This window comes from Abramis brama (assembly GCF_963993115.1).
Source record: "Abramis brama genome assembly, chromosome: 20".
In the NCBI taxonomy this organism is placed as follows: Eukaryota; Metazoa; Chordata; class Actinopteri; order Cypriniformes; family Leuciscidae; genus Abramis; species Abramis brama.
In genome coordinates, this window is record NC_139982.1 from 24,853,343 (window position 1) to 24,880,018 (window position 26,676).

The following is a 26,676-nucleotide window of genomic DNA, read 5'->3' on the forward strand; positions in this document are numbered from 1 at the left end:
AAATAACTGAAAATGTGTTCGTCTGAAAAAAGATTGACGTATGCATCTCGAACGGCTTGAGGGTGAGTAAATCATGGCTTAAATATCATTTTTGGGCGAACTATCCCTTTAAGCTCAACATATATTTTAGTTTACCCTAGCGTGCATGCAGTGCGCGAAGTGTGACATAAATTTCATCATCAGTATAGTACGCGCATATTCTACCTGCGCTCGCAAAAGACCCTTGATTTTTTTTTTTTTTTATGTATTTATTTGTTGGTCCATAATGTGGCAACACTGGCCCGACCATTGTTTCACAGTCGAAAAAAAGAAACAATAACATTTTCCAGCATTTTTAACTTTTGGCTTTTTACCACCTGCAACCTACATACGTACATAGGTTCATGGCTGTGATGTAACTAAAGCTTATAATGGCTATTTGTTTTTGAAGAGCGCTTCAGGATGCCCTGCCCAAACTTTCTGTTTCAAAAAGATTTTGCTACGTCATGACCAGTCGGTTGCTATTAAGGGGAAAGGACATACTTATTATAAAGCATCTGATTGGACAAAAAATCTATGTAGTGCAAAATGAGTCATCAACATTTTTGGTCTATTCGGAAAATGTATGTGTGCTATTAGGAGTAATTTAGCATATGATTGCACAAACATTTGTGTAGCGCAAACCGTGCTTGTCAAATTGGTCATTGAACCATTTAGGAGCCAGTTTATTAAAATCATGAAGTTGGGGGCAAATTAAAAGCATTATTTTCACCCCAAAATGAGGATATTGCTTTGGTTTGCTTTGAGAATGTATGTTAGCATTAGGTTAGTCAAGTGCTTTTTGAGGACAAGCAGCAAGCAAAGATATTCAAAGTGAAACCCTGCGTCTTACCTTGAGAGTGCAATCTCTGCCTTCTGCTTCGCAATGTCAGCGGCCTTGTCTGCCGCTTCGACCGCTCTGTCTACTTTCTCGCGAATCTTGCTGGCACGTAGCGGGATGAGGTTCTTGCGTTTGCCACTGACAAGCATGTTCTGTTTGTATTTGCCTTCCTCTTTGGTGCCGTCGGGAAATGTGGTGCATCCATAGCCGTGCCTCTTGTTGCCCAACCACTCGCCCTGATACTGCAGTCCGTCCGAACGCCGGCTCACCCCACAGCCCGTCCTCTTGTCGTTTTTCCATTCGCCGCCATAACTCTCGGTGGTAGTGGCGTCTACGTCGTCCTCGCCCACCGGCAGCTCGCCCTCCCCTTCCCCAAGGCTGATGGTTGAGTTGATGTCGGATGCAGCGGAGCTCACCGTACTCATTCCGGCCTCACTGCGAAAGGAACTCTGCTTGCTCCGTTGGCTGGCCAATGAGCTCTTGGATTCGGATTTTCGCAGCTTGAGGCCACTCAAGAGTGAGCGACGGAACAGGCCCTTCTTTTTGTTCTTCAACAGCTCTGCCTCACTGTGGGCCATCAGAACAAAGCCTCCACGGGACACGGCCGGGCTGCCCGCTGCTAGGACGCCGCCACCCCCCACGCCAGCCACAGGCGCCCGATCGCCCGTCAGCAGAGCTGTGCCATTGCTGTGCTCGGAGCGTAGAGAGTTTATGGAGGTACGCAGAGGTGAACGGATGACGGCCGCCATGCCGTACGGAACGCTCTGCCGTACGCCATATCCATGCCGCATGCCGCCCACCCATTGGCCCTGGTATGTACCTGCACGAAAAGACAGGAGGTAAGAGACAGCTGTACACAATAAATCAACAATTTAATTCAGAATGAAGTTGTCTGTTGCAGGATTTTGCAGAACTGCAGCAGATGTAAAACCCAGAGTTCCCCTGCTGAGTCTGCTGCCCTTGGGTTTCTCCAGTTTGGAGAGTTGCCTCATGTTTTCAGCTCTGGTAGTCTTTACAATTGCCCTGTGACTATGCTGAGAAAAGCATTATATAAAGAAAATGTTCTGAATAGGCTACCTTTTAGCAGCGGTGGTCACAGCGACGAATTCTTGTCAAAGAAATCAGTCTTCCTAATGGTTTTGGGTAACTTGAAAAAGCTCCCAAACAGCTAGTTGCACAATGGTTTCACGCATTTGTTAAACCATTCCAGTTACCCTCTTATATTCAAAATGTTTTTATTTATTTTAATGTTTTATATATAATATATTGATTGTCTTTATGCTACAACATTACAAAATAGTACACATTATTTATTGCCATATACTGTACTTAGACATGTCCCAAATTATCATCAGCATTTTCTGGAGGTTAAGCACCTCCACTGACTATTTGTTTTTATCTTATTCATGGAAAGTTTCAAAAATATGCCTGTCGTAACTTAAATTGCTGATGACAATGGAAAGTGACCTTATGTGATATCAGTTTGTACTGACAAACAGGTGCTTTGCGTTTCAGTCCTTTTGAACATGTGAATGTGATTGAGAACCAAAGGACTGCCCTTTTACCTGCCTTGGCACTATAAACTTAACCACCAGAGAGATCATACAGTGAACACGATTTCACCAAGTGCAACATGTTCCTGGATCAACATCTTTGTTTATCCTGGAACAACATTCCAATCAACCAATCAGATATGAGGAACAACCTTACACTTCATGTCAAGTTTAGGCTTACAACCATCAGTGTTATTCACATTTTCTCTGATTTTAGGGATAAGTTATGAGTAGGGTTAGGTTTAGGGGTAGGGATATGGTTTCAGACAGGAATGTTGTTCCAGGATCAACAAAATATATTGATCCAGGAACTTGTCTTACTCTGCAAAATCACAGTGACCGAGATGATACTGCAGTTCGCATCTCTGTAAAATGTTTGTGCCTTTTGAGTAACTCAATACAGTTGGGAGAGGATTACAGTGCGTGTTACTCCAGGCACAAACAGTAATAATTCTCGTGAGCTCAATAAAATGCTTCTCTCATTGCTTTTGTGCCACGCAATGAGGCAGAGTAACAACTTAATGAAAAAAGAATGAAATGTAGCAGGGCAGTGCATAAAAATAACTTGTAAAAGGTGCCCGATACTTCAATACAGCAACTGCATGTTTAAATAGAGTGCAAGCAATTGTATACCACCTGAAGAGTTAGACCAAGAAGTTGATCAGATCATCAGATTTTTGAGAATGTGGACTGTAAATGCTTCTGCTCTTAACACATATTATACTGTACTTATATAAAGAATTACAATTGTCTCATTTCATCTAGGGCACTGATGCACACCATGATTCCAGTTGTGATCACTTGTACCATCATCAGCATGACCAACCTCATCAATGGCAAGCACAGGAAGTGACAAAATGGCAACAGTGGAAGAGTGTTTTTGGCAGCCATGATCTCCAGACCTGGCTCTATTACTTCATTTATTGTGATGGTTCCCCCAGAGGACCAAGTGTTCATCTCATCGATCTTAATCTCCATGAGATATCACAATGTCCATCTGTTTAGCCGCCAGCAGTGTTATTTATTGGTGAATGTGCCAACAAAATAATGGAATGTCGCGTTCTGCAAAATTTCCTTTATGGCGCTGGCAGCCTGATCTTTCTGTCAGGAGTCTTGATGGATGACCATCTTGGAACCTTCATTAAGTGACATGGGTAACCAATAACACTAAAGTTCTCGCACGTGATAAGAACAGTGCTGATGGGCCTTAATCTGAAAATGTTGCCACTGGAAGAAGAAAAAGAGTGTTTTAATCCCTACAGTTGTTGTTTCAGTACTAGGGCTGGTGCCTAATTAATCGCAACTAATGCCATATATCAATATCTGCTGAGAGAAGCCCAAGAACGAAGATAATTTAAGACGTTATATAGTTGAGCAAAGCATTAAATAGATGAATTAGAAGTCAATATTTGTTTTTTTTGTTTGTTTTTTTCATATTAGCTAAACACTGTCTTTTGGATGCCTAGTCATGTTACAAGTAGTTAAAATGTAAAAAAAACAACAACGCATCTTCAGATTTCTGCATTTCAGGCATGATTAATTGTGTTTATTTTTATTGTTAATTTCCTAATAGTTAATCAGACTAAATTGACGGATTAAATTGACAGCCCTACTCATTACGGTTTCTAAAATAACTGATTTGTAATTGGTTGCCCATGTCACTTTAAGATAGCAAAATCAACAAATGAAGCAAATAGACATTGCTTTAAATATGATTCCAGACTGAGATGAGCTCTGTAATCCATACGTCTTTTTTGTCTCTCTCTAGGTTTTCTGATCTCACACTTAAAACCAAGTCCAGTTACAGAGTTGCTCTCTCTGTGGTGCTGAAATCTGGGATAACACACTTTCACACAGATATGTTTAAAGGGAAAATTCACCGCAGAACCAAAATTGTCATCATTTACCTTATAATGTAAGAGAATACAGACTGGACCTGTCAAGCTCAAAAAGTACAAAAAAGTGGTTTGTACAACTTGTGAATTATTATATTCAAAAAGTATTTAAATGTATTTAAAGAGTGTTCATATAAACATGTACTTTTTGTTCTCCACAGAATAAAGCCGTGGGATTTTTGAACAATGTGATGGTGAGTAAATGATGACAATTTTTGGGTGAACTATCCCTTTAATAGTTTGCACTCATCTAGCATTGATCTTTTTATACCGGAACGTGTATATTCATGATCCACCTGATCTGTCCTGTACTTTTTTGCGCTCTATGAGATCACCTCTGATGTAACCACTATCCCTACATGCTGATGATTCATCCTGGCCAACATTCTAGAACATGCTGGCACTATTACTGTGGCAGTCACACACACACACACACACACACACACAGCTCACTGTGCTACTTCCGTTATCTCACCATCTCTCCCACCTCTTATCCGTTCTCACCCTTTTTTCTTCTCTCCCATCCCTTTTGTCTTTACATTATCAGCTTTCTCATCCTGTTAGCTACATGCATACACATACAGCCATACGAACGCCCCCATTCCCTCTGCCTGTATTGATCTCTGTGGGTTGGCATGTCAGCGAGGGCTGCTGGATGGCTCAATGGGGCTGGAGCTGTGCATGGTGGATTTTCCCAGCCCCCCACTTCAATATACATACTTTCCTGGCTCACAAACTGCTCTGCCTCTATCTATCTATCTATCTATCTATCTATCTATCTATTCCCAGCCCCCACTTCAGTATACATATATTCCTGGCTCACAAGCAGCTCTGCCTCTATCTATCTATCTATCTATCTATCTATCTATCTATCTATCTATCTATCTATCTAAACCCCACACTTCAATGAAAATTGTAACCTTTTTATATTACAACTTCATACAAAGGTGGCAAATTTGTATGAATTCATATGATCTCATTCATCCTTTTTTTTTTTTTACTATTTGCTTATATCCCAACAGGGGTCAGGTTTACCCTAGGGTTTGGGATAGACCTTCACGTGACACAGTTCATACAAAGTCATACCAAATTGCCAACTCATAAAATAGTTACTTTTTCCTCATGAAAAACCCTTCAAAGATTTGATAATTATATGTGTAGAAGAATTCTTGCAGGCAAATGGTGTGTATGAAGAAGTGAAAGCAAGTACTGCAACTGAAGTGAGAACAGGAAACTGACACACTGTCACAGGCCTGTAGCTGTTGTCATTCTGATGCTGTATTCAGCGGAGTGGCCAACATCTTGCTGATGCTTTCTTCATATTGTCGGGCAGCAGCTGCGTGCTGTGTGATATGTAGATCAAACACAGACCTAAAGTGATGGGATTAGCTCAGAAAGTTCCCACACACACCGACACATAGAAAGAGAGGAGGCATCAGTTCACACCTCCCAAACAATCACAGTGTAGTTCTTTCGCACAAACACACACATACCCACACTTCCATTCATTATCTACTGCACATTTTTGCTCGCTTCAGATTTAACCGTAACAGCTCAAATAAAGCAAGATTTTGAGAAAACAATAGCTAAATATCTTCATCATACTAACATTATTGTAACTTCTACAAGCCACAAATGAAAAAATCTCATCTCTGTTCTCATTTTTCACAATTATAGATCTCTACAGACCTGTATAGTAAACAAATTTTGTGGATAATCAGTAACATCATTAGCATCCGTAAAACAAAAGCAAATCTAATAGATAGTTCAACGGATTATAGACGAGAGAGGATTTTTGATTATGATGCATTGGCAGGCCTTCCAGAATAAAGGCAGCCTGACAGTGATGTAAAACTGCTGACGTCCGTAGTGCTCTGATTGATGGGCACAGCGTTAGCACAGACACGAAACTAAGCATCCGACTCGGAGTCTGGCGGACTGAGGACAAGATACGCCCACCGGCTGAAATGGTTTTGTACATTACGTCTTCCCGTTTGAGGTATGTGAAGGGGAAACTTGTCCTTGATTAGCCTTTGAACTGCTCTGTGTTCCTTGAAGGCCTCGGGCAGATTCCCAAGTCACAGTGACTGAAATTAAGATGCAATCTTCACTCTTTTTAACAGGATGTGCAAGAAGCGCAAAAGATTAGTGACACTTTACATTAGATGATATTTATGTACAAAAGTATATTCCAGTGTGTTTACAAGCAGCTTCACAAAATAATGAAACATTAAGTAGGCTACATGTTTGTTAGTATTCAGTTCTTACAGTAAGGCTCATAATTTGCATACTCTTTAGGCAGATGTTTATATTAAAAGATAAGACTTAATAATTTAGTGTAATTATCATGTTCAAGATTTTAAATACAAATCTTTTTTAATATCGTGTTGATTATAACTGATTTTTTTTTTGCAGTCGCAAATATGGATCTCAACATCATATAGCCATTGCAACCATTCAAAGCATGCTGGTAATCTTACAATACCTGGAGGATTTTCTTTCAAAATAAGTGGACAGCTTCACTGTTCAGGACAAACCAGAGAGTCATTCAAGGATGCAACACACAATATAGAGAACCAAGGGTATGTAAACTTTGGATTGGATAAATTGTGTATATTCAGGTATTGTTTTGTCTTGGAATATATGTCAATATCTGTCATACTTCATCTGGAGAAGTGCAAAATGTGTCAAAATACTGTTTGCTAGCACTCTTCTCTTGAACTGATCTATAAATTAACTTTTTTTTCCTTCATTTTGAAACAGGAACAGTCAAGATAAAAAAAAAATCAACTATTTGGACATTTGTTATTCAAATGAAGTTCTTTCGATTTCACACTTTGACGTTCAGAAAATGTTATTGTCGGTTAAAACAAATTCTAAAGGGTCCCTTATGTACGTTTTCCCAGTGAGGTCAGGCAGGGGAGTGAAAGTGAGATCTCTTGTGGTACAAACACACGCAATCTTCCAGTCCTTTGATAATTCTGCTGGTAGTCATAGGAACTTCTCATTAAAAGAGGCGGCTAAAGAGGTGTTAGAAGTAAACAGCATGACAGGTGGGCCTAATGAAGAGAATTTGTTAGATAATCGGTGTGCTCTTCTCTTGTATTACTATGATATCGTGGGAAAGCTCCTCTCAGGGAGAGAGATAGAGGGAGAACAGTCACGACACTGGCGCGCTGCTGGCGCTCTCCATGGTTCTGAAGATAAGAGTGGGTGTATAGCCTGCCTGTTTCAGTTGAGTTTTATATCCTCCTGAGATTCAGCAATTCATTTTTGTTCACTGTAGTGGACATAAGCTGTTTGCTAATATCTCTTAGACCATATATATCGCAGTTTGAAGTGTTTCATATATATCATGAAAAGGACATCCTGGGCTTTTCTTTCATATTCAATATTATAATAATATGATATAATTATGTAAAGCTATTTATAATATAATATATCTCTATGTTTATAGGGTCACAAACATCAGGGGAAAATACAATCCAAAATGCAATTAATGAACTGAAATTAATAAACTAACCATAAACCATGCTTAGTTTATATATATAAATGAAATGGGATCATCACATTTTAAAAGTGAAGTGAAAATTATTCCCTTATAATCATTGGTTTTTGCTGTTTAAGGCCGCACGTTTGATCAAACTGTTTGGTATTTCAACTGTGCATCTGGTATTTTCGCAAAAATGTATCTGTCACTTGTTAGAAGAAATAATCTAAATGACAAAACCTGTGTTTGTTTGTTTGCTGCGTCTCAGGAGGTTAAGATGTTCAGATATCCAATACAATGTGTATTCTTTCCATGAGGTAGATGTCAGATCTCTTGCTTTGTGAGATCTAACAAGTCTGTTTGAACAAACCAAGTGTGAATATGCAATATAGAGAGCGGGAGCTCTCTGAGGATGCAGACGTTAGTATTAATCAGAGGAACATCTAATTGAATCACTGCACTGCTGTGAAAACAGCATTACCAATGAAAATGCAGTAGCAAAAAAAGAAAATGCTGACTTACTGTATGGGACATGCAAACAACAGTAGCCTTGTATGAGCATGGGACATCCCACATGGGTCACATGGTTATGTGATTAGTGGTCCGGTATTGGCTTTCTATGAGTCCTGCAACCCACATGTCAAAACTAATTCGCTTGCGTTTCTGCCGGAGGCCTATGAGATGCATTGTGCAACAGCGCGGGGCACACAGAACGGAAACGGTTAATGCGGAAAGATCAAAGATGCGGAAACATCACAGGACAGATTTAATCACGCGCCTTCCCCCGGGTTGAATTTATAATGGTTTCTTTAACAATGCTTGCTGTTCTGTTTCGAGGTTGAATACTTCTTGTTTTTTCCTTTTCATGTGTCGTGATCAGGGACAAGTCTGTCTAAAGAAATGATGGCGTTGTGGCTCACTTGGCCTAAATATCTCGTATACAGTACTAATTAGAATTAATACCAGGAAAAGGCAGACTCCCGCAAAGCAGGCAGAATGTCTGTTTGGATCGGCTCTTCCATGAATTATTAATCTCTTGTCTTTTTCACAAAGTCAGCAATAGCAGAGTAATTGTTGCATGCGTGTGGTTGCGGGCCAGACTCTTGCAGAGTACACATCTGTCGGCCACGCTCATCTCTAGTGGCCTTAAATCCAGGACAGTGCACTTCTCAGAATGAAACAGGTGTTTGTATCCATAGATGGACTAAAGAGATCTCTTATCCTTAACCTACTCTAATATAAACCATCCATTGGGCATTTATAGCTTTGGAAATAATAGGTGCTTCACATGGCAGGCCAATGGCGACTTTACCCTGATGCAAACCACACACTTTTATAGCATTGTCAATCTTATAGAAACAATGCCATAAAATTGTTGTTTATTCAGGCAATGTGTTCTGTATATGGGGCAATGGTATTGTGACAACGCTCCACAATACAAAATAAAGCTACACTTAAAACCAAATCTCTCTAAGCCTACATAGACTAGCAGGCTGTTATCCGTTTAAGGGGATTTCAGTTTGACTTTTCTTTTCTTTTTTTTAATGTTATGTAGGTGATGTATTTGAGAAGTGGAATAGTCCCCATTTTAGGATTATGAACATAATAAAATAATTCTCAATGTATTTGAACCACATAACTGATATGTATGCTTCCTTTTGTTGTCAAGCCAGCTCTAGGTATTTCGATTTGCAAGTGAGCAATGCAGAATGGCGCTTTTCAGAGGCCACATTTATCAGCATTTGAGTTTTAGTCATGCAAAAGTGCAGGGAATTGCTGTACATAAGCCCCATAGTGGACATGGTAACACTGTTGGCCTCAAGCAACACAGAGTTCCACATCGATGTATGTAAGTACTTTACTCCCTGACTTCTAAATAATCATTAGAGTTACATCAGAAACTGAAATCAGAGCAGCCATAAAAGCAAAAATCATCCATATCCTGTACAATGCCATTCTCTGTAGACAAGTAATCCCTAAGGGGCCGACTGAGGGGTAAAACATGACAAGACATGTTATTGAATCAAAGATTAATGCATGTGATGTAACGTTAATAGTAATGCAATATCACATATTTACAGCAAGCCTAGAAATGTCAGTTTATATTTATAGCAAAGACGTGTTTATAATATTGCATACTATGAGAGTCTCTTCTTCAGCAGAAGAAGCTAATGTAAAACCTGTCCTCTTTAGTGTGATGGTGAAATTCAGGTCATAATGTGAACAGATGCTTTCATGTGTGGCAGCTGTAGTGTACTCAGACAGTACTGAGAGCTGATAATGCCACTGTAACCTCTTTGTGGCCCTATTAACCTCCTCTTGTATTGTCTCTCCCTTCTTTGGCTCATTTTCTTTCTTTCTTTTTTTTATCAATCTCTGTCTTCACTGACTGCTTACTGTGGTTGTGATTAAGTGGTCCAGATTAGTACCAAAGTAAGTAAACGCCATTAGCGAGTCAGCCAGCCAATCAGAGTTGCGAGCATTGAGTCTCCAGTGACACGCTGACCTGCTGCCAGAGTCTGTGTGTGTTTCCACAGCAACTTGGTGTAAAAGACTCACAGGCAACACTTCCATAATGCAAAGAAAATTAAACAAAGAGAGAGAGAGGTTATGCTGCTCTGAAAATAGATAGACTGTTGATACAAGTATGCCTCATTCACCAGAATTGACACTTTCTTCAACTTAAAACAGCCAAAGGGGTGCTGATTTTACTTTTCACACTCACTGAAACGATATCTTCAGAGAGTGCGAGGATGCATATTTGGATATGTTTCTCCACATTTATACATTCAGCTACCTTTAGATCAATAAAACAAAAATCAATATATGAGTATGTCACACTCCTACTCTACCTATTAACTTAAAGGGACAGTTCACCCAAAATTTAAATTTATTTTATTATTTACTCACTCTCATGTGAAAGCCCAATGTTATGCAAAAACATTTCAAACAATCTAAAATTTTTATATTTTTGTGTCTTCTACAGAAGAAATAAAGTATTACAGGTTTGGAATAAAATGAGGGTGAGTAAATAAAGACAGAATTTAAATTCACCATCCCTTTAATAGTTGGTATTACAATGTTACCTACCTATTACGTATTAATATTGCACCTTTACTAACAAAGACACTAAGGGTGATCAAATGGGAGATTTCTTTTACAAAAAGGCACAGAACTGAGGGTTCAGATCACGTGACTCTGCACTGGTATGCATTTACATCCAACAACTGTGATTCTTCTTGAATAATCACTGACAGGACAATTTATTATTTAAAAAATTTCTTCTTTTTTTTTTACTCTAGGCCAGTTAAAGGTAAGCCATTGCATGAGTGTTATGTCAAGTATATGCTACAGTGGTGGTTTTGCTTGTTTCAAGTAAATTAGCCTATTGTTACTTTCATGGCCATTGATCTTTGTCACTTATCTGGCCTTCATATCATCTTGACTTTTGTTTTGGCAATTTTAGTTTGTACTGTCTCCAGAACAGTAAAACGGAAACCTTGTTCCAGCCCAAATAGGGTGTTCTGGTATTTTGTCAAGGGCTTTTACAAGACTTGTAGGTTGACTAGAATCTTTCGTTCTTCCTCTCTCTCTCTCTCTCTAGATGTCCAATTGGCCTTAATTTGAGCCTCCAAATTGATCTCCTCAGCAGCTTGTGGAGGATGGAGGAATCCGCTTGTTCAAATGATGAGTAGAGGAAGAATTAAAAAAAAATCAGACTACAAGTAAAAAAGTGATGAGTGGTGCAAAAATGGAAATTACAAGGTATTCTAGAAATATCTCTCTCTGCTGTAATAGTTTTTGTGTTATTCATTAAAGGGACAGTTCATGCAAAAATCCCATCAACATTTATTCACCCTCATGTTGTTCAAAACTGGTATGACTTTCTTCTGTTGAATACACAAGAAACTGGGGTCCAACGTTAGGGTGTTCCACAGAAAAAAAATCATATGGGTTTGTAATGACAAGAGGGATTCCATTAAATTATCCCTTGTCCAGAGATGTCACTATTTTGTGGTGTCATTTAGTTGGAAGACTTTTTTAAAACTTGAACTCAAACTCTTTACCAAAACAATTTCATAACTCTTACCTCCATCAGAGTATGTCTCCGTTCCGTATCCATCCTGTAGACCGTTGTTCCATGTACCCTCGTACTTGCCGCTGGTTCCTGTGCTTTCCCGCACACCGTAGCGTCCCTTAAATCCATGTGTCCATTCACCTTTATAAACCCACTTGCCCTTGTTTTCAACACCAATGCCATGGCGCTTACCTTGCGCCCATGTCCCCTGATAGGTGTTCCCACTGGGCCATGTATAGATGCCCACCACCTCGAAGCCGTGGCTCCAGGAGCCTGCATACTCGCCTTGGCCCTTGGGTCCTGTGCAGATGCCATGGCCATGGGCCTTTCCCTCTTCCCACCCTCCACAGTATGATCCCCCATCATCAAAGTTGAACCTGCCCCCAGTGGACATGCATGAAATAGGTTTTGGCAAATACCCCAAATCTCAAAAAGAAAAGAAAAAGAAGTAAGACCCAAACAAAATCAGATTTGGAAATGGGGCCAGGGTGTTGGTGGAAAGCTAGGGAATGAAAAAACCTATAAACTCTCCCTTGATTGGCCTTTAAAAAACAATGCAAAAAGTTAAAAGAAAGAAAGAGGTGCCCTCCTGGGCAGTAGTCCCCTCCTGTCAAACTAGGCAGGAGCAGCTTGAGTCCTCTCAGACCATCCTCTTCCAGGAGTGGAGCTTTTTATTCACAAGTTGCTTTCCTGCAGTTGCTTCTTAGTGATGAAAGTGGGCCCACGCCAGCCATGCGCCTTGTTCTACCGTTACCAGCGCAGCAACAATTCTTTCGGTTCTGGTGCTCTGGCCCCCTCCTCGTTCCTGCCTCCACAGAGGGGCACCTGTGCCAGCACGCACCTACCCTCACTCCCGCTCTCCCTCTCTGGGGCTTTGAGCTGTTTCACTTCCCCTCCCAGTCGCTGAGACCACCAGGCTCCACCTAGAAACCTGTGAGAACTCAGAGTGACGGCCGATAGATGAAGCAAGCAGGTAGCATTTACAAACGCATCCCCTCTGCCAGGAGCTCACTTACTGTTGTACCAAATCCACCCGACATGCTGATGCCACACAGGGAGACTGAGTGCAAGAGAAACAAGAAAAAAAGAGCGATGGATTTTGCAAGCTTCAGTCTCTGTCTTCTAGCAGCAATGCAGTCTCTATCCACACACAATCGCATGCATATATATGCACGCTCTCGCCAGCACTGGATGAGCGCACAGCTTGATCGTAAACAAACTGATGTGATTAATTCCTTATCTGGACACTGTTTCGTCGTTGTCTCTGCTTTCCTCTCTGCTCTCTTTTCAGGTCTGTATAAAAATCCTGTGCTCCGGTTTGCTTGCAGGTGGGAAAACCAGATTCATTGTTCCTGATTTACCTTCTTCTGTTCTTCCTTGATTCAATCACGCTGTTGGAATGATTTTCATGTGACGCTGATGGTCTTTTACTCCGTCGTCATCTTATTCCCCCATATGATGTCTCTCTCTCTCTCTCTCTCTCTTACACTGGTGTCTCTCAAATCTGCTCATTAGAGGTGGACTGTTCCAACGCAGCCAACTCCCCCTCCCCCTTGCACATGCTCTCTCTCCCTCGCTCTCCCTTCATTTAAAGAGACATGTACTGCGTTAATACTGACTGCTCTCTCTCTCTCTCTCTCTCTCTCTCTCCACCTCAGGGAGCAAAGATTGCTTTTCCTAATTGCCCGGCTTAGTCCTCCCCCTACCCTCCCACTAAATCTCCATTGCTTTGCCCTCATAGAATAATTAGAGCATTTGTCAGTTAACGATATGGCTTGAGATGGTGCATTAAATCTCTTTGTTGCAGGTGAGATCATATTAAATCTGCTCTGTTGACCTTGGCTCTTGATCATCCTGACTATTCTTCTCTGGATTCCATGGTATCTGTAAGGCACAAGGGTCTCTTTTACTGTGGCGACTTGCGATTCATACTGTAGACAAAATAGGTTATAATTGAAGACACATCACTGAGATTACTGAGAACACAATGCATTACAGTATTTCTCCGTTTTCCTTCTCAAACAACTTTTCCTTAGAAGTATCCTGTAATGAAAAAAGCCCATGAGGATTCAAGAGGGTACATGGAGACGTACCTGTACTTCAAAATACAGTATGTAAAATTCTTTATATACACGACAACAAGAGACTTGATTTATATATGTTATCATATCATTAAAATTGCAATTGTGTGTAACAATCTGTTTGTAAAGAGGAGGAGGGATATTTATCCTCTCAATTACAGGGGATCAACTCTGACAGAGCTGGGTAAAAATACTCTGACATGCTGCTTTGGCTCAGCAGGTACTGAGAACCAAGTTTCATGCAGTAAACAGGTCACCTATATTTTGAATCAAGACGATTCATGTATTTGACTCATTACACTACATGTCTTTGACTGAGCAATGCTAACTCATTGCTTCTGGTGGTTTAGCTTATCAGGCTATTTTAGTGATAGCCTGCTGTTGGCTTGATTAGAATTAGAGTAGGAGAGGGAGATTTTATGAAGTGGGATCAGCAGGCATAGTGTGGGAGTATGTGTGTGTGTATAAGATAGAGATTGCAGGGGAAGTGCGAACATTCCTCTCAGATTTACGGATTTTGCAAGGTTGTTCTTTTGCAAACAACTACACCCTTTCTTGAAAAACCTACAAGAGAGAAATAATTTGACAGTTAGACATCAAAAGCCAAACAATATTGCCATGTTAACCATTAAAATAATATTTTTGACCAAAAAAACAAACATGCATATGCTTTATAATTCATTACCTTTAATTGCATTGGCGTTATCCTGTTCTGATCCACAAATCTTACATTTTGAAAAAATAATTGTATAGTTTCTGCTTCACCATGGAGGATTTGATGCAGACACGCTATGGTTGAGGCCTGAGGAGCATTACCATGAGTTTAAGCCCAGAGACACAAGATCACTCAGAATTGTTAGCAAAACAGGCCGAGATGACTCACGCACCCCTGCAGCACAACTGAAAAAAACCCCAAGGCTGTTATTGAAAATTTGGAGAGTTATTAAATTAGCTTCCCTTACTTGTTTAACCACAGGGCAGTAATAGCAGAAACAGGAACATTTGCTAACTCAGGTTTTTTTGGAGGGTGTGTAATGAGCATGTTAAATCAACTCAAATACTTCAGTACATATATAGGGCAATGATTTAAATCTGAATTGTTGTTAAATGTGATTCTATATACATCAGACAAACATCTTTGGCATCCCATTCACTTGCCAATGGGATGGAATGTCTCTTTGCTTTTCCTGCTGATTACTGTAATTATCTTGAGAAATAGTGCGCCTCTATTTTCGTCGCGGCTAGCTTGACCTTGTGTAGTTTTGGAGTAAATTGATGTCTGATCATGAATTGGTCCACAAAGTACCACTGAAAATGATACCTTGACACTAAATTAAAAATGACACCATTATTTGACAAGTTTATGTATAACTTTGAATTCATTAAAAGTTACGTCATGCATGATCATGACCAATCCTTGTTTTCGTGATCACCTGTCACCTTTGCTTGAGCACAGAAAAAGCTTTCAAATTGCAGTCACAAAGTGAGAGCCAACTGCTCCCTCTAGTGTTCATTTTTGATCAGCAACAGTTTAATTTGCCAGCACTGTATAGTTATACTAAAGTTTACTCATCTTCTACATTTGTATTTGATTATAAAAAAATTACCAGTAGGGTCTTCTCAGATATCAGTGGTTCTAAATTAGATGTCATAAACTAAAAATGAACAACCGTTTTTACAGCATTTATTAATCTTTTGTTACTGTGGACATTCTTTGTAACTTCGCTACAAACGTTTTAAGATCCAATGAAAATGGCTTAGGTGACCAAAAAAAGAAAAACAAAGAAAACTATTTTGTATGCTGTTGCCCGATGAATAAAAAGTGACACTATGTTTACAGTTCATTCATGCATGCACTGAATCTTTTCGGAGAAGTGAAACTATAACACGATACAAACACACGAAAGGACAAGATCAACAACTTCATGTGCAATTTATGAATAACTTGGGTGATTTTGAGATTCAATTCAATAAGTGGTGTCATGTTATTGTCTTTTTTGAGATGTTTTGTCTTGACAGTATGTGTCCTGTATCTGGTTAATTGTTTTAGCGTAAATGTAGAAAATGTTTGTCAAAGCTTGTAGTGCAATTTGCTTTTTTCTCTGAAACAACTTTTTGAGCTGGTCCAAAACGGTCCAAAACGGTCCGAAGTTTTATGACTAGCCATATTATTTTCGTAATAAGTTTGGACTTTTATGCTGTTTCTGCTCAAAATTCAGTTCCACAAAATCCAAACCTTTTGCAGGAAGCCTGACAACAAATACATATTTTGGGTTTCTCATTTGATTTAAACCCTTACAGTTACTTAAATATGTGACCAATTGTCCTATGATGACACATTATAACAATGTGGTATAATTCAAATAAAAATTACAACATTTGGAATCAAAATTTGTTTTGATATTACAAATCATCACCCAACGTTCAATTTTGGCCACTCCACTTGTCAGACCATAGTTTCACCCCTGCAAGTAAATCTTTTTATCTAGAATAAGAATTATGATGCATATTTTAAGACGATTTTGCATTTTAATTATTAAATTATTTAAATACAAAATAATTTATTTTAAATCTAATAAAGCAATATTGTCTTCCAAATCTGAAACGCAAAAAATATAATTAAAAATAAACAACAACAAGGCACTAGGGGAAAATAAAATAGTAACCGTTACTATTGTACTAGGTTGTATAGCCTACAAAGAAAAATAGGACAGAGTGGAAAGTACAGTAGTCAACATTTGAAATGGATCAAAACCTTTCATCAAAGTTATACATACATTTTGAACAATACCCGTTCTTGTCCGAGGACAACTTTGATTAACTTTTTTGAAATACTAAGTTACTGTATTAAGAAAATATAGAATCCACTAGATTGGGTGAGGATATTATGACTTGGTCCTTGATGGAGCCCTGGGACAACTGGCGCCATCTTCGGGAAAGTTGACATCATTAAATGACAAAACCAGAGATTTCCAATATATGCCTAGTGGCTATCCAAAGCCATACTTCATAAAAGGGGTTTTCCTGTACAAGACTGCCACAGGAATGATTCATAGTATTTTTTTATTTTTATTATTATAAATGTACCTTATGTCTAAAATTCAGTTAAGAATGCATGTTAAGTGAATGTACCCTATCTCTTTAAATAATACAATATTTTACAGTCCACATTAAATATGACTGCAGGCGCTTGAGAGATATAAGAGAATGGCGTTTTGGCCAATCACGGCGCAGAATGTGATGACTGACAAGGTGCTCATCCAATAAAAATCAGCAGTGGGCAGGGTTTGCGTGAAGTTCGGGATAGTGAACTACACTCAGTTCTCCTTACTCGACTTGAAGACAGGATAATGATAGGCAACGAAACCGTAGATTAATTCACTCGCGTGAAGTGCAAACAAAAGCAGCGGGTAAAGTGTCACGTTTTTAAAAAAATGTAACAAATCGTCCGAGGAAGGAATATACGGATATATTGACGTCCATTCGACCAGTCAAACTGTTAAAACCGGGGAGTTTTCCACACAAAATGTTTATTGCCCGAAGACGGTTCCTTTGCGCGTGCACAGCAATGCCGATAATTTCATCTGGACGAATCGTTCTAACGGATACTGTAAGATCTGAAAGAAATGTGCTTGTTTTATAATGTGTCCTGGAGACTATTGAATAACTGGCTGACGTGGGGATCACGTAGGGGGGCTTGCCGAAAAAGGAGAGACACGGGCGGGCAGAGGGGCTGCGCCGCCGCGCGTCTGGGATTAACGTTACAGTGAACACAATTTGTTTCTTTAACAACTTGATATGGCTTTGACGAGATAATGCAATCGCTGGCATATAAAACACGAAGGAAACCATGTAGCATGTCTTGTTGTAGGGGTTCTGAGACGCTCAGACTGACCACTGCCTATAACTTCATGGATGTTTACGTCAGTGAATGATTTGGAAGTTTGTAAAGTTCGTAAAGGCCATCGACCACTGCTGTATGAACTTTGTTTTTAATATCTGATGCATTTTATAAGTGCTGTCTAAGATGGTTGAGAACAGATGCTTTGTTCAGAGAGAGGAGGTTTACCGCTGGTTCTCCGTGTTGAGTTCGGCGCAGAGGGCTGAGTTCTTCTGCGGCCTTTTGGACCTATGCGTTCCCATTGAGCTGCGCTTCCTCGGGTCGTGTTTGGAAGACCTAGCCCGAAAAGACTACCACTCTCTGAGGGATGCAGAAATCAAAGCCAACAACCCGGCTGACCTCGCCAACCTGGCCAACATCACGGATGTGGTCGTGAGGAGCAAACTGCTCGTCTCACTCGCGCTCCTCAGCTCGGACAACCGCGTAGCGGCAGGAGTTTTGTTTCGCACCCTAACTCACATCGACACCATCATTAATAACTACGGACTTAAGCTTAACGATGGCCAGACGGGAGAGCAATTTTTGCTCCTCTTCACCATGGCTTCGAACCATCCCGCCTTTAGTTTTCATCAAAAGCAGGTGCTGAGGCAAGAGCTGACACAAATCCAGAAGATCCTACAGGTGACAGTTGGTGAGGCGTCGTCGACGTCACATGGGGGCGGGGCTTGTGCTGCTGCTGCTCTCCCAAACGTGAGCGTGACCCCGACCTTCTCTTCCTTCATCACCTCATCCACCTTAAACTCCTGCCAGGCCGGATGTCCGTGCTGCAAGGTGGGAAACATTTAGAGTCTGCATGTAATGGAATTCGCCCTGCATATTCTCTCAAATGCTTTTTATTGATCTTATTGTGAACCATTCATCCATGCACGTTTCATTTTAGTAAAGTTTCATCAAAATGTCATAACTGCATCTTCCAGAGAAAACGACAGACTTCTGTCTGGTGATGTATGGAGGACCTCTCCAATCATTTAGTCTGCTTAAACCCTGTTCATCTGCCTTCACTTTTGTGTGCAAAGCCCCACATTTTTTAAATCCAATCAACAACCGATGCATAAAACCAATTCCCTGCCCTACATTTTTCTTTTTCAATATTTTAATGTACGTCACAATACAAAAGAAAAGATATGCACTACTTCCGTTTCATTGCGACCTCCAAACCTGTGTTACTGACTTTCATCCATAGGCTATAACACAAAAAGAGATATTTTGCTGAATGTCAAAGAAAGTGAATGGGTCACATGGTTGACTAATTGATTATTACCCATCTAAATAGATTATTAGTATTTCTAATTCTCAGAAAATTTGCATCTTTAAATTTAAGATCCACATTATATAGGCATATATATATATATAGGCTATATATATATATATATATATATATATATATATATTACTTAAAGCTTCCGTATAACTGCAGAAGACTAATATTGCTTTAGTTGAATAGACTATTTATTTTTATGGCCCATACAACATTTTGTTAAATAAAAATATCCACACACTTTCCTTGTATGGAAAACAATGGATGTGCAAAATGTATCTTTTTTGTTTTCAGTAAATCAAAGAAAGTCTTGGTGATGAACAAAGAAAAGGTGATGAACAAGATGAATGTCATTAAATAGTGACAATTTTATTTTTAGATGAACTATCCCTTTAAGGTGTTAAACGAGTTTATGATTGTATGCTAAATAATGTTAGTGTGATTAATTTAGCCTATAACTAATTCCTTATAGGACAGACATTTTTATCCAAAGCAACATGGACTGTCCCCTTTGAGCGACCTGGGGTTACGTGTCTCAGTTCAACAATGCTGATGGTTCATAAAACCCCTTTTGGTGTTTGAACCCACAACCTTTTTGCTTACTAGCTTAAACTTTTAAGCGCTAGGCCATACACCCCAAGATATACAGATCAGACCTGATTTATTCAACAGTATCTATGGGGAACACCAAGAGCAACAATAATGAACTGGGGTCATCTGGCAAAGACAAACAATTCAGCCATGAGATCTCACACAACTCCAACCAATGAGTGTTTACTGTTTAACTCTTCTCCATCCTCTCATGGGGGTTCCAAGTGCAGGAGTGATCTCAATGAATCAATGCCTTTACGATGACGCGAGACTCACACTTACACTTTCTTAAACCCAGCGTGTAATGTAATTTTGCAAATGTATAATTATGTTGTAACTCAAAAATGTTAGCTTGGTGAGTCAACAAACAGGCTTTGAAAACTGACAGAAGCAGCAAAACCCTTTAATTATAGAATATGATATTATACAGCAGTTCCAGAATAAATAGATGTAAAAATGACATTAAATGTGCTGACACGATGCACACACAGTTCTGAAGAATATTGCATAGCATCTGCTATGGATTTTTTTTTTTTTTTTTTTTGCTTTTAGCTGGTGTTATTAAAACCACACCAGGACTGTTTGTCTTTATGGCATCTTGTTGTCTTAATGTCATCTTGTTCTTGATATGTCGAAGCAGAGATAGAAATGCCTCCACAGCACCGTCTGTGTGAGACTGAGACTGAAAGAAAGAACCACACCACTTTTCATTTTAATCACGAATCACTGTTCAGGAAATTAGCAAGAATTGCACAAATACTGTAGATAAAGTAACTTAGCACGGGAATAGCTTTTTACAGCTTTTTCACTCAATTTTATTGGATTTATCAGTTCATAGTAGTTGAAAAATGTCTCCCAGTTTAAGTTTAAAGGGGACATATCATGCCAAATGCACTTTTTTAGCCCTTAAATGCATTTTGTTGTATATTTGGAGTGTTTAGAAGTACAGAAAATATGAAATTATTCTCTTCAGGTGCTTCGTTGATATCTTTATATTCTGTTTTGGTCATATTTTTCAACCTGTTCCGATTTTTCTGTTATCTATGACGTTTTTTGAACTATTACGTCACAGTATTTGCAGCGGAACTGCCAAATAAGGACATTGACTTCCGGCCCAATCCGCCATTTTTATTTCTCGCTGCAATTTTGTAGTCCAAGCTAAAGGATGCAGAAGTTACGAGAGAGTAAGTTAAAATGTTCGGTTGTTGGATGTAGTAACCCACACATGTCATTACGCCGTTAAATGTAGATGAACTGCCGCGCTTGTTACAGGACGCATGTTTAACTGAAAGAACGAGCAGAGAGAGAGACCCGGTCGCGCGCGCGCTCACTCTCTCTCTTCAGAGCCAGGCGAAAGTGTAAAAAACAAGACATCACCGTCTCCAAACTAGCCGCTGTCTTGCTCTCTCTCCCTCGCACATATTAATCAAAATAAATTGACACGGTGGTAAAAGGTCGGAAGACCAAAGTTTCATGTGTAAATACAGTAACACACCATTGCGATACATCCATATGAAGACGTTGTTCTACAGGTTCGTCGTCTTCTTTTTCATCTCGCTCCTGCTCCGACTCTGGCTCGAACATGTAAGGCTGGCTGGACAAGTCTTCCGTTGTTGACATTTTGTTAATAACGTGTGAATAAAAAGTTTCTGTGCCGCTAGATAATCGTATCTCTGCTATCAAACTACAAAAATGGCCGAACGGGGTGGAGTTGAACCGAGTGTGGGCGGGGTATGAAGTGTCTCAATTGTATTTAAAGAGACCGCACCAAAACGAGTTGCTCTCAGACGCACATCAGAAAAGGGGTAGAAAAGGGGCCTGTGGAGCTATAATAATGAGGAATTCAGACCCAAGCATTGCAGTTCCGCTTTATATAATTACAAGACTACAAATGTATGATTTATATGTAAAAAGGAACAATTTAAAAGCATGATATGTCTCCTTTAAGGCTTTAAGCTTAATGTGATACCAAATATTCACTATTTTTTGCCCAGTAGTGTATATGTTACCGGCAAAGTGTGAAATCCCGGTATTGTATAGAATGCCTAGGCAATGTATAGAATTTCTGATGTTTTTTGCAGAAAATACATTACCTAATTCTATACATTACCTAGGCATTCTATAGAATGCCGGATTACACACTTTGCCGGTAACATATACACACTAACACTATCAGTCAAAAGTTTGGAATATCGGGCCGTTTTTGAGCGTTGGTTGGCTTAGTTTCTTCTGTATGTTCCACACCGTTGGCTTTAGTCGAACGCCATTAAGTCTTTTTTTTGGGCCGATTCAGCAAGTTAAATCGGCGTCAGGCCATCGCTAAGAGAGAGAACTCTGATTGGCTGTTCTGCTTAGCGAACGAGTCAGCGCACGAGAATAAAAGCGAAATGATGAAAGCGAGCAAAGAAGTCATGAAAGCACAGACAGAAGGCTGTTTTTTTTTGCATCATCTTACCTGAGCATTCGAATACACAAATATTTTTTAATAACATGAGCTGGCTATAATGAAGAAAGTGATCAGAATGAATGATATTCCAAATGGTAAGCAAGAACTGCTTTGTTTTCGGTTTGTATATCTGCAGTCCTATTTTCGGTTTCCCTTTTTGAATGACGAAAATAGACTAGTTACTAGTTGACAGTCGCCTGTAGTCCTTTTGGTGTGTTCAAGTGCAGCTTTTTGGCCGAGACGCAGCCAATGAGAGGCGACAACACAGTCGGCTTGGTGTGTCCTCGGCTTTATGCTCACCAGGGCTGTATTTATATGACCAATAATACAGTAAAGTTTTAAAATTTGAATATTAAATATTTGAATACGTTTTAAAGGGTGATTCACTGTTGTGATGGCAAAGCTGAATTTTACTGTATTTTACTGACTAAATTTTCAGCAGCCATTTCCTCAGTCTCCGCTGTCACGTAATCCTTCAGAAATCAGTGTGTGTTTTGTTTTTATTGTAATTTTGTGATTAAAATAACTTTTTGGTTATGTAATATTGGTTTCTATACTTACAGTACTACAGTGAAGGATCAATGTGCGGTTAAAACGGTAAAAATGCATGTTGGCAAAATGTGATAAAACACTTCCTAATGTATGTTGAGTCTTTTATTGTGTGATCCCAGTGTTGTCAGATCTAAATATCTCTAGTGGAGTGTTATCTGTACTGACATGGGCTCATGAGGCACACATGCTGCCGAGACCTGTGCTTCAGCGGGTGTAGTGGGAAAGTACCCTGTGAAGGCAGAGAAGGCGGTTCTATTTAGTGATTTGTTGGTTTTGGCTTTCATGAAGTGAAGCTCAGCACATTTCTCCATGCTTAAATCAGCCCTCTGTGTAACTCTCCTGTGATTCATCAGGAAGCACCGACTGCTCGCTTGTTCAAGAGACCTTTATACTAGCCTAAACATCAACAAAAACACATGCTCTTTTGTTTTGAGAATCTTTTTGTGATACTGTACTTTGATTGTAATCGCCAACATTTATTTGAATAACATGTCTGATAGCACTGTTTAAAGATGCCATGACATCCAAATTGGGCCCATTTGAGCACTTTCAACATATTGTGTTTTTAAAGCAATAGAGGCACCATATAATGTTTGACAGGAATGAAGACGAGGCTGTGAGGTATAGAGGTACAGTGTGTCAATTGTTCAGCTGAAAAAAAAAAAAATTCAGTTGACAAAAACGACATAAGTTTTGAAAGTTGCGAGTTCTTTTGAAATATTAAGCAGCTCAACGGTTGATAACAATGAGAAATGTTTATGGAGCACCAAATCAGTATGAAGGATCATGTGACACTGAAGACTGAAGAAATGGCTGCAGAAAATTCAGCTTTGCCATCACAGGAATACATTACAGTTGAAATATATTAAAATAGAAAACAGTTGTTTTAAGTTGTAAAATAATTACAATATTTCTGTTTTTACTTGTGGTTAACCGATGTTAATTTTTTGATTGACCGATGCCATTATCTTAGAGAGATGGGTGCAAACACATGCATAACAATTGCTGAAATGAACTTAATATTTAAATAAAAAAATAGCAAATATCACCAATATTTTGACCTTGGTAAGCATTACAGATTTCTTTCAAAATTTTTGAAAGTCTTCCTGACCCCAAACTTTTGTAGTTATATGTTCACTAAACAATTATATAGCTAGTTTTAAACGCATCCAGTGTCGGTATCCAAATGTTTTTTGGCTTGTCCCATCTCAGAAATCTTGACCTTCTCGATTGTATCCCACAATTAAAATAATACAACATTGCCAAAATTGTCATAATCTGTTATAAATAAACGCCCATGTTTCATGTTCCAGTCAATTCCTGATGGATAAAATCATTTTTTCATTGGCTCTTATTTTACACTAAATTACTGTATGTCAGATTGTTTAGTAAAAGGAGTAGTGAAGGCCATATCATGCTGACTTTAAACTGACACAAAAACAATATTTTTGGTTACATCAAACACAGCTTGTCAAATAATCCTTAAAAATAAGGCTAATTCACTTTTTGTCTATCGCCTTGCTCTTCTTTGTCTGCTATGAACGGATTTTCTCAGCTGTAATTTTCCAAGGAGTTCTTTCTTTTGTGTTATGATCCACACTTCAGCTGAGTCTTCAACAGAAGGGCATGTTTTTCAAAGAGAGGAAGAGAGGAACGGAGATTTGGCAGCGTGGGATGTGGATGTGGCAGCAGTGGACTGTACGGTAGTCCTAATTGGTTTCAGAGCTGGCTTTTACTAGCTGCTGTGCTTAGCATTTGTGGTACCGGCCTCCTTTTGCTTCAACTCTTCTTTAGCAAGCTGAAAAGATGTAACCTCAGATCAGAAATCAGAATGGGTTGTGGAATTTGTAATCTGATTATGTGATAAAGCAAAGCTAAAATGGGAAACATTTGCATGTATCCCCTGGTTTCACAGACAAGGCTTAAGCTAGTCCCAGACTAAAATGCATGTTTGAGCTGTTTTAACTGAAAGTAACTTGCACTGACATTTCTTCAAATATAACAGTGCCATTGTTTTGTCTCAAGATGCACACCATAAATGTTTTTTCTAAGGCACGTTGTCTAAGGCACGTCTACTTAAATGTCCTAATTGAACTAAGGCTTAATCCTGGCTTAAACTAAGTCATGTCTGTGAAATAAGGCCTATATGTTTTATTTTTAATTCTTAGATGTGCTGTTCAGAAGAAAATGACATAATGGCTCATGTGTATTGAGTTGGCTTGATTACCAGGATGACTAATTATAGAACAGTCATCTACTACCAGGAAGTCCATGACTCACTTTTTAGTCAGTTTTTAGGAAGTTGCTTCATTGAACATGAATATGTTTGCCAACAACATAGTAACAAAACTGCTTAGCGACATACAAGAGTAAAAAAAAAAAAAAAAGTTTACAACTTTATTTCTCATAATTGCAACTTTATATCTCTTAATTCTGAATTTACATGTCACATTGAGACTTGGTATCTTGCAATTGTGACTTTATTGTAATTTCAACTTTTTGGGCCCTATCATACACCCGGCTCAATGCTTTTTTGCTAGTTTCAGCCTGACGCAGTTATCATTTTCACGTCCTGCGCCACATTGTTTAAAAAGCAAATGCATTTAAATGCAAGACCCACCCACCCAAGTGTGACAGCACTAATGGGACAGTACGCCCGTGTTCAACCTGACCCATGTTTAAACTTCTTTTCCAGACTGTACAACGAGAGGTCACAGGAGGTCAGACAGATGAAGGCTTGGGTCCTGAAATGGTGCCGCCAAGTCCGTCGCTCTTGTGCCAGGAAATGCCACTCAAAGTGCACGTCCGAAAACCCAGCAAAGGTGAGTTCCGCAACTTTAGTTGCAATACGATTAACAAACGCACTCCACATTGTTGGGTGCAAGACATGCTAATACAGAAGCTGGAACAAGAATGCGCAGGCTGAAATGTTTTAAACCAAAGTTTCATTCATGTGAGACAGCTAGTTGAAAATATGTTCTCCCCTCCTCTCAGGCCTTTTCCAGCAGAGGAGGATAAATTAATCAGAGTGACAGTTAGTTTGCAGAAAGAGATTAGTTTTAGGTTGTAATCCAGGATCTGTTATATCTAGCCAGTAGCCAGTTTTTGACCTGAACCGTTTCAATTGGTAGTTTTCAGCCAAGAGCAACCATGAGGCGACCTCTTGCGATGTCCAAATGTAGTAGACATGTATTTTTTTGTATGCTTTGTATTATCATGTGGAGCCAACACATGACATGCAGGAAAAAATATGTATATCGTGGCCACGAATTAACAATTCGTACCCATGGCTTACCAATACGTCACATCGAACAAAGTTTACAAAGAGTGACTGTTTTGTCCACGTGTTTTTGACCATCGCTGTTGTAACGTATTGGGAAGCAAGAATGTTCCCAGACAGGAGATTTAGGCCCTGTTTACATGAGAACGCTCGCGGGTGAAAACGTAAAAATATTTTATCAGATGTGCCTTTCGTTTAGACGGCGACGGCGTTTTTGGGGCTTAAAAACGCAAAAAAGTGAAACCACCCTCCAGAGTGGAAATCTTAAAAACGCTCCACCGTCGCGTTTTCCGTCTAAACGGTAAAAACGCAAAAGTCTGCTAGACAGTGAAGGCACCGATCAGTGCTTCACATTGCCACCTAGCCGCCTGGAGTGCATACTACATTGAATTTCACACACTTTTGCGTCACCATATGCACGCAGATTTTCCCCCCATAACGCTTGTCTAAACGCAGAATAAAAAGTGATCACTTTTGCGTTTTCTCTTCAGATCGTTTCCGTGTAAACGTAGCCTAAGTTGATACCACACACACAGATCTACAAAGACTAAATAAGCAGTATCTCAGAAGCAAGGGCTTTGTTGTACTGAATATAGAAGTTATTATTAAATAATATTAAATAAATTGCATTTCCAACAGAGTATGGACAGCTGTTGTGTTTATTTTTGCCTCACTAACAAACCTCGCATCTC

The 26,676-nt window shown here is 39.4% G+C and overlaps 2 protein-coding genes across 3 annotated transcripts in view; one reads left to right on the forward strand and one right to left on the reverse strand.

Annotated features, from left to right (window-relative positions):
• The window catches only part of jph3b (junctophilin 3b), a 36,527-nt gene extending 22,994 nt beyond the window's left edge, over positions 1-13,533 (reverse strand). The window contains exons 1-2 of one of the 2 annotated variants that reach the window (XM_084094815.1): positions 11,888-13,525; positions 872-1,679 (exon numbers count right to left, since the gene is read on the reverse strand). In XM_084094815.1, coding sequence (XP_083950941.1) covers positions 872-1,679; positions 11,888-12,269 — 1,190 coding nt within the window. In that variant the 5' untranslated portion in view covers positions 12,270-13,525. Of the gene's footprint in view, positions 1-871; positions 1,680-11,887 lie in introns of both variants that reach the window. The other variant, XM_084094816.1, reaches the window with a different exon arrangement.
• Positions 13,534-17,248: 3,715 nt separating this feature from the next.
• The window catches only part of zcchc14 (zinc finger, CCHC domain containing 14), a 29,720-nt gene continuing 20,292 nt past the window's right edge, over positions 17,249-26,676 (forward strand). Inside the window, exons 1-2 of the mRNA XM_084095180.1 lie at positions 17,249-18,628; positions 25,400-25,526. Coding sequence (XP_083951306.1) covers positions 17,984-18,628; positions 25,400-25,526 — 772 coding nt within the window. The 5' untranslated portion in view covers positions 17,249-17,983. The remainder of the gene's footprint in view (positions 18,629-25,399; positions 25,527-26,676) is intronic.